General features: G+C 38.3%; 1 protein-coding gene across 1 annotated transcript; it reads left to right on the top strand.

Moving 5' to 3' along the window:
* The first annotated feature begins 11,344 nt into the window (after window positions 1-11,344).
* Window positions 11,345-12,922, top strand: LOC107103375 (caspase recruitment domain-containing protein 8-like). The gene has a single exon (XM_015403067.1). The coding sequence runs from the start codon at window positions 11,482-11,484 to the stop codon at window positions 12,781-12,783; it is 1,302 nt and encodes a 433-aa protein (XP_015258553.1). The 5' UTR covers window positions 11,345-11,481; the 3' UTR covers window positions 12,784-12,922.
* Window positions 12,923-14,902: the final 1,980 nt, after the last annotated feature.

Raw genomic sequence — 14,902 nt, 5'->3', positions numbered from 1 at the left:
CATTTATTTTCAGTACAATGTCCATTGTCTGACTGTTTCCCTTAAGATACACATAAATTCGACATACATCCAAAACAATCACAGTAGGAAACTGTTTGCCTCAGCCTATTAACAACACCTGAACAGAATAGATGGTTGAGCTTAAATAACCCATCCCCCATAAGAAACTCAGAACTCAAAATTAAATACGCCCCCTGGTGGCCACAAACACCAAAGGATAATTGGCTCCTACAGGGGTGATGGTGACCTTTTGATGAGCTAAAAAGTTACCTTATTATATCTAAAACTAGACTTGCACAAATGTTAATTTCAATTGCAAAAACCTGCATCAACAAAGCACTGACCATTCAGTCTATTTGAAGTGTCAAGAGTCAAGTCAATCACTGCCACCCTGAGGTGTTTTGTCTGAATGAAGACATTTCAATTCTGTTAAACAAAAATAATTACAAACTAGGCCCCTTATTTTTACTGTTATATCCTTTGCAAACACTGATCATTCCTGCAGACAATGCAACACTTTGTATTTGACTCTGTTAGCCTTTTTAAAGTTTTTATGCAATGAACAAATAATCAAAACCAGTTAGAGCTGGTTGAAGGGTGTCATTTTTTCACTAATTGCATTTAATTTAAAGTCGGATGGTGCAACTAATGCTGGATCTTTAAACCATGCCATGTTCTGTCTCAGAGATCTGACCCACATGCAGAGCAACCAGATGGAGGTCCATCTAAGAGAGTCAGATGTTAGAGTGGTGATTGTTTCAGGAGAGTCTTGCAGCCATGTTCTGGACGTAGAGTTGCTGCCAGGAAGCCCACCTGGGAGGAGGTTTGGGGATTTAATGGAGTTCATCTATGAAGTCAGAAATCCAGGGACAGAATAAAGTGGCTCCATAGGTTTATCTTGGCTTATTTCCCGATATATGCCTAAATAATTAGCAGAAAAAGTATTTCCCCACAAAGATAAAGTTCCACACAAAACCATCCCTTTCACAAATCTCCTATTTATTGGCTACAAAGAACAAGGTAGTAGAATATTATCCCTCCACAGGATGGTTAGTCTTAAACATGGCGATACCTGCTGGTCATTTAAAATACCTGTGCTGTGTCTCATCACACTTTTCATGTGTGTCTCTGATAAATCTCTCTCACTCTCAACAGATGGCTTTATTCCCAATAGCTATATATGTAGAAGACCGGCTTTAATTTAGAACCAATGCATAGGCAAGGATGAGGACAGGAAATACAATGAAAGGAAGTTTCTCCATGCCTGACTGAGAGGGAGCTTTATTTTGAAAGGGCACTACATAGACGGGCCCCATCCATGAAATTAAATATAGAATGCTATTTTCATTTTAGGAGAAAACAAACAAACAAAAAAACATCTGTGTTTTTGCTGATGTCTTCTAAACCCCTGAAACAGAGCAATAAAAAGTACCTTGATCATATTTTCTACATTAATTTGTTCTATTTTCCTACTTCACAGATAATCTGGCCAGAAAGTATCTCTAAACATCCTGTTTAAACCCTGGATTGAGGCAGAGCTACAGAGAGACATTTGCTCTGTTCGAAAACCTAGGACGCGTCCTTAGAAGGCCAGATTGGAAGGACGATTACATCATAGCGTAGCGCAGAGTTCTGGTCGGATTCCAAGAGTCCTCCTTATGCGGCCTTAAAATGCGTCCTTCTTTTTGCCCGATTTGAAGGACAGGTCCGATGTATCCTCGGTATTCTTGGATATCCCAGGATTCATTGCGAGAATGAGCAAGCCGTGATCAGAGGAAATGTTACTTGGCGTCGAACAGTGGTGAAAATTGGAAGTTCAGTTTAATATAATACAAGTCNAATAAAACATTATTTGGCCAAATAATGTTTTATTCACCTCATGGATTTGCATTGTGAATTGGTCTGAAAACATTCCAATTGATCTAAATAATTTGATCAAATCCCAAATTCTTCCAGATAAACTTTGGTTTCAAACACAGAATCCATCTTAAACTGTAATATGGTTTTCAACCATGTTTCCCTCTTTGTACATAGTAGTTGTGTTTAGTTGAGTTTTACTAGTCTTAGTTGAGAGTGATAAACTGGAATATGTTTGACTTGGGGCTGAATGATTTTTGTTGATAAACTCTTATATTTTGAACAGTAGTTGTGTTGAATTTATTCCATGTATGTGCAGAATTAACTGTTTGACCATGATTAGTGCTCGAATCACTCTTTCATCTATTGTTCTAACACACAGTTAGTAGGACTGTGTGTCATAAACACTATATAACAGCTGAAATAATATCTGATTAAATAAGATATTTTACCACCCCTACAGGGGAGGGCAATAAACATCTTAAAGTATCAGAAATATAAATTCCCAGCTGGCTGGGAATTGAATATAACAGTTATTCACAACATTAATATGGCATCCAACCTGGATGGGCATTGAATATAAAATCCCAACTCACTTCTCCTAAAGTAACATCATTGATAGAATGTTGACTGGTGTCATATAGTAGTAAATCTCAGACACTTTCTTCTATTTCTGAATATACAGTTTTCATGACAGTTTTAAGATGTTATTTTCTCCTGGCAGTGTCACATTTTAGATAGTCCAGAGCCACAGCTTTCATATCTTTCCGTTTATGATTAACTTGGGGCATCTCCCCTGGTTTTTGATGGTTTCAAAAAAAAAAGTAATGAGCCTATGAGAAGGAAACTGCTGGTCTGCCAGCGTTCTCTTTTGTTGTCAACACCATCTTAGGGCATTTGTAGATTTTCCAGAGGATATTGAAAAATGAAGTTTAGATGCAAATTTAAATTGGAAGATTCAGTCCAGCGTCACCTGCAATCACCTTGGCATGCACCTCTGCTTCAATTATTCACAGTCAAGTCATCATCCCTCTTCAGCCAACCATCCTGCAAGGTTCTGCTAAAATGCTTAAAGCTGTCTATCAATGCACTATCAACCCCCCCCCAAGAAAACATATCTAAACCTTCTCTCCGAATAATAATCCAACATCATCTCCATTTGCAGCTTGCATGTCTTCTGCAAGAGCGTCGGAGCACCAATGGACTGTCGCATTCATCAATGGATCTCTCTAATTGCCAATTATCTTTGTGAGTCTCTCCAGGTTGAACTGACTATAAAGTTATTTGGACATATTTTTCTGATTATAATACACTATATAAACTCAATCTATTTAGATGTCTATTTATGGTTCATCAGACTAATTTTGTTAGACAAGCAGAACTAAAATAATCATTGCAACTAGAATAGGGAAAAGCTTTCCAACGTAATGCTGAATTCTTGAAAACAAGGAGTTCATGCTTGATATTTACATTTCATGATGTTGAATTGTTAGCACATTAAAGAGTTTCTCAGCTACTGCAGACCGGCTGAATAAGTCTATCCACTACTTTTAAAACTATGGGATGGATTCAAATTGCAGCCTTTATATCAGATCTGAAATTAGATCTCCTTTTCCCTAACAGAACATTTTAGTCTATAAATAAGGGAGAACAAAAATAACTGGGCCCCCGGCCTCTAAGCAGCAACTGTAATCACATTTTTCTAATTAGTCTGACCCATTAAAATCATACAAATCATAAACCTACTGTATGTAGGCTTTATACTGCCTTTCTCCCTGTATTCTAATACTTTTAATATTAATGCTGATAGAAAACTGTACATGGAACATTTTTACACACTGTATGTAAAACACTATATTAGCTTAAAAACAGACTTAAAGTGTACAAAAAGTCACTTTTTTAAGTGTCTCTATTTCTCATAACTGTATTACTCACTGCTGAAAATTATAGTTATTGAATTATGAATTCTGAAAAAAACAAATAGACCTAAATATAAGTTTTATATACACATTACATAGCTTACAACATATGGCACTTTGTAGAACATATATCAACAGACAAACAGACATATAGACAGAGAGATAGACACTATACAAATTCTGAATATAAATTCAACGAGGCAAACAGAACTTCACTATAAATATGATGTATAATAATATGGAAGTTTCATCAATCAGGGCAGTTCAGTGTGTAAGATAACACTGAAGGTAGAAAATGGGTAAGAAGAAAAATACATACAGTGGAAACAAGCTTAACCACAATCGGCTCACACTGCATATGACGCACCTGCCATATAAACCACACCACCATTGCGCCATGTTATGTGTACTGTGGTATAAACCTGTTCCACTTCTGTATCAGATGTCGATGATCTTTGATGAATAAGGTTTTTTTTAACCCTTTGCTCTAATTCCAGGAGTGATCGGCTCCTGCAGACAAACATCCCTCTACTGCTCTGACTCCAATGTTTCTGTAACAAATCTTATTTGGAAATTTAACCTCAGTCAGATTATTGTGAACCAGCCAGAGCAGAGTAAAGGTGTAAGAGGTGTGGAAACTTCATGTGAAGGTTGTAAAAAAGTCTGGCAGTCTTAGCCTTAAGGATTTATCTACACAACAACAAGGAATGCATACCTGTGAGCTCAGTAATGAAGCAGAAACCGTTGTAGGAAGCATCGTTTTAAACATAGGGGAGGATCGAGGTGAGACTGAAACTACAAAAAATGTCTATTTACTGAAATTACAGCTCGACTCACCTGTTTCTTTCAGGAGGAAAAAAAATGCATCCCGCAGGTGTTCCCATCTGTATTGCAGTATTAGCAGAACTAGTTTCTGTTGTTCTGTGCATCTGTGCTGAAAATAAAAAAAGTAAAAACATTTGTGTTTTAATCAACTGTGGGGATTTATGGGTTTTTATATGCAGTACAGCAGCTATGACGAAGCCCCAGTATGAACGTGTAATGAGCTCTTGTTAGTCTGAGGCTGGACCCTTCAGCTTGGAAGAGGCATCCTCCTCCATCCAGGTTCTGGCCATTTCATTTCTTCAGCAGAGGAGGCAGCCAACTATCTTGATATGCTTACTGCTACTAACATTTACCTACCAAAAATAAGGTGCATCTACTTTGGAATCTACTGCTTGCTTCTCCTTTCACCGGAGAAGTAAAAGGAGAAGCGAGCAGTAAAACTAAAAAATATTAAGGTCCCCCTTTTCATATTCACATGAATGTGACTTTTTTTAGAAGAGAAAATAACAAGAGTGACATCAACTAACTCCACCCAATAAAACTTTTTGCTGTTGGTTTGTGCAAAACAGGAAGACAGAAGCTGGCTCAGCATGTCTTCTATGTAATGTGAGTACTGACTAATAACTGATGATATTTTTTATGTTGCCTTAAATGTAAATTGTTCATAATTTGATTTAAAAGAGAGAGAATCCAGTAAGAAACCTCAGAAATCATAAAAGACTGAAACAATTTGCTGCTAGATAAACATATTAAAGCTTGTCCGGATCAAGGCTTAAAAACTGTGGAACCAGTTGAAAGATTTGTTAATAAATTGAATCAATCAAGAGTAGAGAGGGGGAGGAGGCAAGAGGGTTATTATTTAATAAAATCTAAATTAAATAAATAATTTTCTTGTTTGCAGCTTTGCCTACCTTTCCTTCATAGCTTGGATGCCTTTGCTTTCAATATTTACAAGGTAGGAAGTAATAAAAGGAATTAAAAGCCACTGAAAGACAAGTGTCTCTAAACTTTAGACCAATATGATTTTTATCAGACTACATAAATGCTGTTTATATGGTGTTTCAACATTTACTGTGTGTTTATACCAGTCAACCATCGTAAATTCCTGACATAATGCAGCATTGATGTGAGGAAATGGTCTCAACTGAAAGTGTTCATCTGTGCGCATTGATGGCTGCCTTCAACATGTTTCAGCACAGAAATCAGATTTGCCATGTAAGGCCAATTTGTCTGTGTTGTCATATAAGGCTTATATACGAGTTTTACATTTTGCGGCTCCAGGCAGATTTGTTTTTTGTTTTGTTTCTGTTTTGTTTTTTTGGTCCAATATGGCTCTTTGAGCAGTTTGGGTTGCCGACCCCTGAATTAGATGATAAAATAGAAGAAAAATAAAAGCAGAATAAAAGCAAACAAAGATAAAAAATTAAAATAAAAAATAAAACATGTGTAAAACAAAAAAAAAAAACAGTTTGACCATAACCTTAAAATAATAATCAACAGTCAAAGGCAGCTCTAAACAAACAGGTTTTTAACTTTTACCTCCTAGAACTAAATGCTGCTTCTCCACGTTTGGTTCTAGTTCTGGGTGAACAGAGTAGACTAGAACTAGAAGAACTAGAACTGCTCTGGGAGGTTGATATACTGATATTTGATCTGTTATTATTGAGGTGCTGATCTATTCAGTGATTTCTGGGCTAACAGAAGGATTATAAAGTCTATTCTCTGAGCTACAGGGAGCCTGTGGAAGGACTTTAGAAACAGGCGGATGTGCTCTACTTTCACAGTTCTAGTGAGAACACGGGCAGCAGAGTTTTGGATCAGTTGCAGCTGTCTGATGGACTTTTAAGGCAAATCTATGCTGACACTTTTGCAGCCATCAATTCTTCTAGAGATAAATGTGTGAATGAGTTTTTCTAGATTGAAAATCTGTCCTTTACTCCTGGAAATGTTCTTTTGGTGATAAAAGGCTGTCTTAGTACCTGCCTTTATGCGCCTCTGAAGGTTCAGGTCTGAGTCAATAGAGACACCAAGATTTTGTACATAATCAGTGGTTTCTAGCTTTAGTAGCTGAAGCTGTGAGCTAACTCTGGCTCTCTCCTCCTTTGGTCTAAAAATTGTTACCTCAGTTTTGTTTTTATTCAGTTGTAGAAAGTTATGTTGCATCCACATATTAATCTAAGCATCTAGCCAACCCTCTGATGGGTTCATAGTCACCTGGTGAAATTGTGATGTAAAGCTGTGTGTCGTCTGCATAGTTATGTAACTGATCTTGTTGTCTGCTATAATCTGAGCTAAAGGGAGTATGTAGAAGTTGAATAGGAAGGGCCCCAGAATGGTGCCTTGAGGAACCTCTCATGTGATTTTTCTGGTCTCTGGTTTAAAGTTCCCTACTGAAACATAAAAGTCCTTAAGCCTGATTTATATTCAGAAACCAGTTCGTCTGCGTATGTGTGGCATTGAACACCAATGTGCCCCCGCACCTTCCGCAGACACTCTGGTGCACCTCTCCAAAATTGTAGGTGACCGCAGACAGTGCTGCAGACAGGAGGCCTCTGATTGGTCAAATCTACATCTGCTCTGCATTTCCTGTTTGGTACCTTACCGGCTTGTTTTGTTTGTATGACCGCCATTGTGGAAAACGACTCGTGAAGTTGGACAAGATAAAAGAGCGAGGTGTGCGAGAATGCCGGGACCCTTTTTCCACCTGGATCCCCGTTCTTTTTCACCCTCCAACGTCACACAAACTTGCCTCCACTTCCTCACCGCCTCAGCCATATCTAGACCAACAGCTAGTTCATGATCCTCCCTCTTGCGTTGTGGTGTGGAATAACATAGTGCAGACCACGCTTCAAATTTGGGCATAAATCAAAAATATCTGCATCAAGCTTACTGTGACACACTGCTGTGGGGAGTATAGCCAGTCCTTTATCCTCACGGCAGGATTTAAACCATTCCTGTGCTGTACCAGAAAGGCTGACCTAGATTTTCAGACGCTCTAATAAAATTGAGTGATCAACAGCTTCGAACACTGCAGTAAGGTCCATCAATACCAGCACAGTGGTTCTTTTAAAGTTAGAATTTATACGAATGTCATTGAACACCTTAATCAGGGCAGGCGCTTGACTGTGGTTGTCATGGAAACCTGACTGGAAGACATCACATCTGCTTAACATTGTTATGAAGGCATTTAACTCTTGAAAGTCAACTTTTTCAACTTACTGGTGAAGTTGAAAGGTTTGAGACGGGTCTGTAGTTCTGAAGGACCAATTGTCCAAGCTTCTCTTTTTCAACAATGTATTGATAATTGCTGTTTTTAAGGCTCGTTGGAAAATACTAGAGATGAGGAACGTGTTCATGATTTGAATCAAATCAGACTCTGAAATAGGCAAAACCTGTTCTGCAGTGTTAAGCAGACAAATCTTTAATATTTCTGACTGCCTCTTAGCAACATTTTTCAGTGCTCCAGTGTGAATGATTAAGTTCTTCAAGGTGAGGTTTAATCTGATCTTCGTGATCCTCTTTGAGATTTCGGAAAAAGAATGGGACAGCCAACATTCAACAAATTTTTGCTCCAGTTGAAAGACATGGAAGACATGTTTCTCTCTGGAGTCTTGGTTTTGTTAAATAAATGTGGTGTTTGTTCTGTCTGATGGCTTTTGAGATCTTAAATTTTTTTGTCTTTGGCTTTTCTCCAAGCGTTACCCAGCAGTGAATGCCAGTCTGGTTATTGCCATTAAAAGCAGCACCTTCTTTCTAATTTCTGTTGGTTATTTGTCATTCTGATGAGTTGCTTTTTAAAACAACTAGTGGGGTTATCTCAGAGTTTTGAGACTCTGGCAGGGCCGTATCAATTCCATGACCAGCATTCACTTCCACATTGACTTACAGTCAGTTAATCTTCATTTCCAAGACAGCCATCCACTGTAGAAACTTGTCAATCTCCTGTGGGGTGAAGGGAGGCATTTTGCGCTTACATGTCCTTGAGAATCTGTCAGAGTTCTGCCCTCTGTTTAAGTTTATTTTTATTTTCTTTGTGTTCTGTGTCTTTGTAGTTGATTTCTACCAGTGCTGAGTTCTTTAGTTATCCTCTGTTGCCCCCTTGTGCTTGTTTACTTTCCCCTGTGCTTCTTTCAAGTTGGTCTTGCCCACACCTGCTCCCAATCTGCAGATTAGCATCTTGGTTCAGTCTTCCAATACATACACCACCTCTGCCACCACTCAGTGCTGGTTTGTTGTTTTGTTGCTTCATCGTCCCTGGTTCCCCACATGAGTTTTCCCGGATGTTTTGGTTTTTGGTTCTTTGGATTTTTGGATTTTTTATCTCGGTTTCCTCATTAAATTAGCAAGACTCACCTCAGCCTCCTGGTCTCTGGTCTTCACCCAACTGTCTCCACTCATCTGTGACAGAATCCATGAAAAAATAGTCCTGTCTAACTTCTGTCACTTTGGCCAAGAGATGAGAAGGTTAAAAATGAAGAATAATTTAAGCAAGCGAGGAACGAGGGAGAAATCCATCTGAGCAGGCAGAGAAGCAAAAGTTCTCTGCCTTCAGTGCAACACATGAGAACAGATTAACCAAACATTAACAGCTGATGGTAGTGGGTTTTGCAATAAGGCACTAACATGATAGTCAGTGTTAGTCGGTTAGTAACCTGCTGTATTAACATGAGAGAACATTCATTGCTGCTTCATTGCAATTACCTCTGGAGTTGTTCAAAAACTCAACCATTTTTTAAACTTATTAGATGCTGTGACTGAACAGCATGTGAAGCAACACTGAAAAAAATAAGGCAAATGCTTTTGGCATTTACTTAATCATATTTAGTTACTTTAACACAATTTTTATGTCATACTCTGCTAACAGTAAACAATTTGAATAGAATGATTCTATTGGGTATTTAGTGCTGGTCCTTAAGGTCTCTGAATAGGGTGTGTAACATTGGTTGGGCTGAAAATGGCATATTTGCTGTTCTTTGAGCCCTAATGCAAGCCCCAGTGTCACAGTCTTGGTTTTGTTATGTTTATTTAGAGTATTCAGTCTTACTTTGCTCCTTGTTTTAGTGTCTAATTATTATTTTGTTGTTTTCTTTTTAGTTCCTGTCCTCCAAGTTTTCCATTTGTTGTCCTCTGCTGCCCTCTTGTGTCCTCTATCCCTAGCTCTGTTCTCTGCTCTGTCCTCCCTTGCTGTTTTCTCTGTCCTGCCAGCACCTGTTGCCAATTTCCTCGTCAGCTCTCTCTTTGTCTCTGTCCCCTTTAAAAGCCCTCCCTCTTCAGTTCTTGTTTGCTGGATCCTCGTCTTACATCTCATCAAACCTCTGGTCAGTTCTCTGTCGTCCTTCCTTGTCTCTTCCTGGTTCTTAGTTTTTGCTTTTTCCCTGATGTCTCCTAGATTCTGGTTCTTAAGATATTTTTGTTGGATTTTTGACTCCTGCCTCAAAGCCTGTTTACCTATTAAATGACTTAATTCATCTCAACCAACTCGTCTCTGCATTTGGGTCCTCTAACCAACACCACCAAATCGTGACACCCAGACTGAAACTCTCTGCCCCGGGGTTCCCGTACCAGCCACACAGCCCATTTTATGGTGGAAGTTTAGAATCACAGAGATTTGCAGAAAAAGAAGGTGTCGATGGTGTTTGATCTTCTCTGTCCGTCCATTTCACCCACTGAACTATTGTAATTCAACTATGACAATGAAAACTCTGTTTTCCATTCTATGACCCCTTTAAGTAAATGCCAAAAGCTGTTGCTTTATTTTTTTTCATCGTAAATACACCTTTATTTCCAATATGTTTAGCAGTAAAATTTGAGCTGAGACAAGCAAAAGAACAAAAAGAAGAATTAGGTGAAAATGTCAATGAATCAAGAAACTGATGAATGGCCAACACATAAATCTATAGATCGATCCAAAATAGAACTTCATATTTGCCTAAGATTTTGTCTGCTCTCTTCTATAAACTGTCTGGTCATGAGATTGATGCATTCTGAACATTTCAGTAGAAAAATATCCTAAACGTAAGAAATTTATTTCAGAAAACGTTTATATTTGAAAAGCTCTTAAAAACTTGAATCTATCAGTCTTTTTATGAATATCTTTTTGTCACACAGATCAGTATAATGGAATTTAAGAAACAGACATATCTTTAAAACTAAAATATATCTTAATTAGAATATTCATAACTTTATTTGAAAACAAACATTACAGAATATTTATGGAGAGAGTTGGACAAAAAGAGTTTAAGTGAATTAATAAGAGGGAAAGAAAATTATAATTCCAAAATCTGATGTTCTCTAAAATAATCTGCCTGTTTTAACTTTAATTTAAAAAGTAGAAGTTTATATATCAATATATCTTTTTATATACTTCTAGATGTGGAAATAACAGAATGGAGGCATTCACTTGAACAAAGATCACCTATGTCTTGGTTTTCTTTTTCCCCAGGTTCATCATCAGAGGAAGAACAAAGAAAGAAAATCTCATTTTAACCACCGGGTTTCACTCATTGGTTTTTGAAAGAAAGCAAGAATGGCTAAAAATAAAGGCAAACCAAAATGTGTTAATAGGTTTTCCTGGTTCTGTTGCTCCCAAACAGGAGCACAAGAAGACACTTTTATTGAAACACATAGTAAGGATCCATCCATCCATCATCTTGTCCCAATTGAGGACACGAAGGAAGGTGACTATCGCCAGCTGTCAATAGCCAGGGGTACATCCTGGACAGGTCGCCAGTCCATCGCAGCAGATAGTGAAGAAGATTACGATAATTCATCTTACGAGCTGCTTGCACCTGATCTTGGATCTGATTATCTATTTTCTTATGGGTCAGACAGTGAACCAGATGTCAACCGAACTCTTCTACGGAAAGAAGTGACCTGTTACATGTCTAATATAAATGAACCTCAATATTATATACTTCATGAAACGGTGGAAAACTTCACATTGTGTGAGAGGGAAAAAATCCCCTCCTGTTTGTCTCATAGCTGTCCTTCATTGAGTCAGGAACCTCCTGCAGACATCAGCAACTTCCCCCGATCTCCAAGTTTACCCACCATGAAGCTCCAAGGCAGCTTTAAGGAGTTTACTCCAGATTTCACTGATGATGAAGGAGATGGAATCTACTGGTTCCGGTGTTCCAGTCCAGGCCTGTACCAGTGCAGAGAGAGCGGCCTGGTGTTTGACATGAGGGGAGAAGGAGACGTGTCCTACAGGATTGTTCCTTGGGACAGAAGATTACTGAGCCAACATGGCAAGAAGCCTGCAGGACCTCTGTTTGACATCAGCTGTCAGCAGCAGTCTGTGGCTCAGCTTCATCTCCCTCACTGTGAGATCCGCTCCACAGGCGGATGTCACTTCCTGTCAGTCGCTCACATGCATGATGAAGGAATCGATTTTATCAGACCTGTGAAGATCACAGAAACTCATGTTGTCATCAACATCACAGGGTTTTCTCCTTTTGGTAACATCAAGGATGAAGATTCTCCTCCGGACCTGGTCCAAGCTTTGGTTCTGCTGTTCCACAAGCATCTAGATCCTGAGTCTGATCACCTGATTAATGTTCTGATGCTGCCCAAAAACATTGTTCTTGAAAAGGTGTTACGTTTTAGGAAGAAATTAGATGAGAATGAAGTATTTCTAGAGACGCCTCCACACTGTAAACTGCAGCCGAAGCAACTCTATACTCTGTCCACCTGTCCTGGAGAGGAACTGGTTCTTGTTCAGCCCACAGAAGGTGAGTTTGATCCAGAATCCTATGACAACTACTTCCCAACATTCCAGGTGGTTTATAAGGAAATGAGGAGCCGCATCAAACTGTTTCTGAGGGACAGCAGCTCCAGCAGCGTCTGGGAGAGATGGGTTTGTTTTTCTACTGCCAGAGTGAGAAGATCCTATGGACCGACCCGACAGAACCTCAGTCCAAAGGAGCTACTGGAGGAGATAAGGAGCAGCTTTATTGACAGGATATCAGAATCTGTTCTGAAGAAGCTGCAGGACAAAATGCTGGAGAAAAAGGTACTCAACGATTCTGAGAGGGAAGATGTAGAGGCAGGAAGGACCAAAAGAGACAAAGCTCGAGTTTTAGTCGACACCGTGAGGAATAAAGGTGACGCTGCAAGTTCAGAGATGATCCGCTCTCTCTGTGTGCTCGACCCGTACCTCTCTGGAGATCTGAAGCTAATGTGAGGAAAAGATGCTGACAGACTCTATTAGCCAGAATGATTAGAAAGAGATTACACTGTCATTGCTATAAATCAAATGCATCAGATTTTATTTTAAATATGTAGTCATGTTAGACCAGCTAGTTGTTTTGATTGTTCTGCAAATTTATTGGGCAAGTTTTACAGATTTTTATTTTTAAATTGCGAATTTCTCAACAGATTATAGAAAAATTTTAATAATTAAATGATCAAATATAGAGCAACTGTAAATAACCATAATTCTGTGCTTTTAAAACCAAAATAATTAATAAGATTGAAATAAAGGAAGAGTTGGATAACTTTAATAAAACATCTAATGTGATCTTTTAAACTTCCCCTTTACTTTAACTGAAAACATGATGTAAAAGCTCAAGTTAAACAGCTCTGATATTAAACAGGGAATTTTGGGACAATGGTCACATCACTAAAACAGCGTTTTGTGATAATCACAATTCCATGTTAAGACATTTAAATGTGACTGTATTACACAATGGTACATTACAGATATAAACATCCTAGAGAGACACTGTTAGAATCTGATTTTTAGAAACACTGCACAAAAAGACACATTTGGTTCTCACTGTCTGACATTCATTTAGATTCCACTTTTCCTGTTTCAGATTGATTAGGATCACCTACATTATTTTTATTTCATAATCACAGAATATAGAATAAAAAAACGTTTCAGAGTATCTGCAATTGCTATTTAAGGTAGCTTACATGCAATTTTTCAGTAGATGGCTGAACTTCCACAGCAGCAAAGACGTTGCTATGGTCTGCCATTGTGGTCCCTCTCAGCTATGGTAGAGAAATGGTGAATGAAGGTCAATTTTAAAATGCAAGGAATTGTGGGGATTCTTGGTAAATATGAGCACTGGTGTTTAGATAAGTCAAAAACCTAGTTCTGACAGTTCAAAAAGCCCTTAACCTTGTATTATTTATGTGCATCACTGCGATAAAAAATTGAAAAAGACATGTCGTGGGAAAATAATCTATCTCCTTTTAATCCCATACCAAGATACAGGGAGTTGTTTATCCATTATAAATAGTTTTCATTACATCTAGACTTTGTTTCCAAGTTTGAAGAGTTTTGCTTCCCATCCAAGACAAGAACTTCCCTCCAGACTAGACTGAGCTGTAAATCTACACCTTATGGACCAAGAACGTTCTTTTGATATCCAGAAGGTTCACTTTTAGGACCAAGAAGACAGGTGGTTTGAAAGGGGTGTGAAGGAAGCCATTTATTTTAAAGCCACACTAGTAGAAGGCAAGACATTTAAAACATTTGATAAAATCAAAAGAGAATTTGAATTTTTCAGATGCCTACAGCTAAGACACTTCTACATACATCATTGTCCGACCTCACAAATATACTTTTAGAGAAATGGTAAATATTCACCATAAAAAATGCTCTTAACCCACTAGACAGCCTTCCCAAAATTGTTAGAGCTTCAAACGATGGCTCACATAATTTTGAACTAGTTTCTTTCTTCCCTTACTGTGTTTTCAAAGGTGGAAAGCATCGATTGTCATTGTCTGTGTTCCAGGGGGTAGAAGGAGTATTGTATGAATAATTTTAACATGTGTTCATAGTCATTATATTAAGTTCCTGCCTTTCAGTTTTTAGGTGGGTAAGAAACACATTCATATTTCAAATCTTCATTATTGTCATTATTTTCTGTACTGATTGGGTTAGATCCAGAGACGACATTGACATGAAGTAATCATGGTGAAAATCATGGCAGCTGAAAGGTAATAGCAGTAAGAGCCAAGACTCCTTATAGATGTCAGACAATAGCTTTATTTTTAACACATTTATACCTTTCTATTCTTTGTGGAGGGAAAAAAAATGTTTGTGGTGTTTTTTTCTTCTTTCAATTACTGTGTCCAGAGAGATTAAGGAGAGGAAAAGCAAGAAGAACTCTAGCAGCTTTCTCCTCGGCAGACGGACGCTCACACCGAGTCGGGTTCTGCTGGTTGTTTTTTACTGCTAAAAGGGAGTTTTTCCTCTCCACTGTTGCTACACGCATTCTTAGTGTGAGGGATTGTCTTTGAGTCGATGGCTCTGTTCGAAAACCTAGGACGCATCCTTAGAAGACCGGATT

The sequence above is a fragment of the Cyprinodon variegatus genome, unplaced genomic scaffold, assembly GCF_000732505.1.
Source record: "Cyprinodon variegatus isolate N-32 unplaced genomic scaffold, C_variegatus-1.0 Scaffold1435, whole genome shotgun sequence".
NCBI lineage: Eukaryota > Metazoa > Chordata > Actinopteri > Cyprinodontiformes > Cyprinodontidae > Cyprinodon > Cyprinodon variegatus.
Note: the sequence above shows the minus strand (reverse complement) of the source record. Positions and strands in the feature narration are given on the sequence as shown.

Bases quoted from the DNA above. Each gene is read 5' to 3' on its own strand.
- LOC107103375 (XM_015403067.1), top strand. From the start codon at position 11,482: ATGTCTAATATAAATGAACCTCAATATTATATACTTCATGAAACGGTG.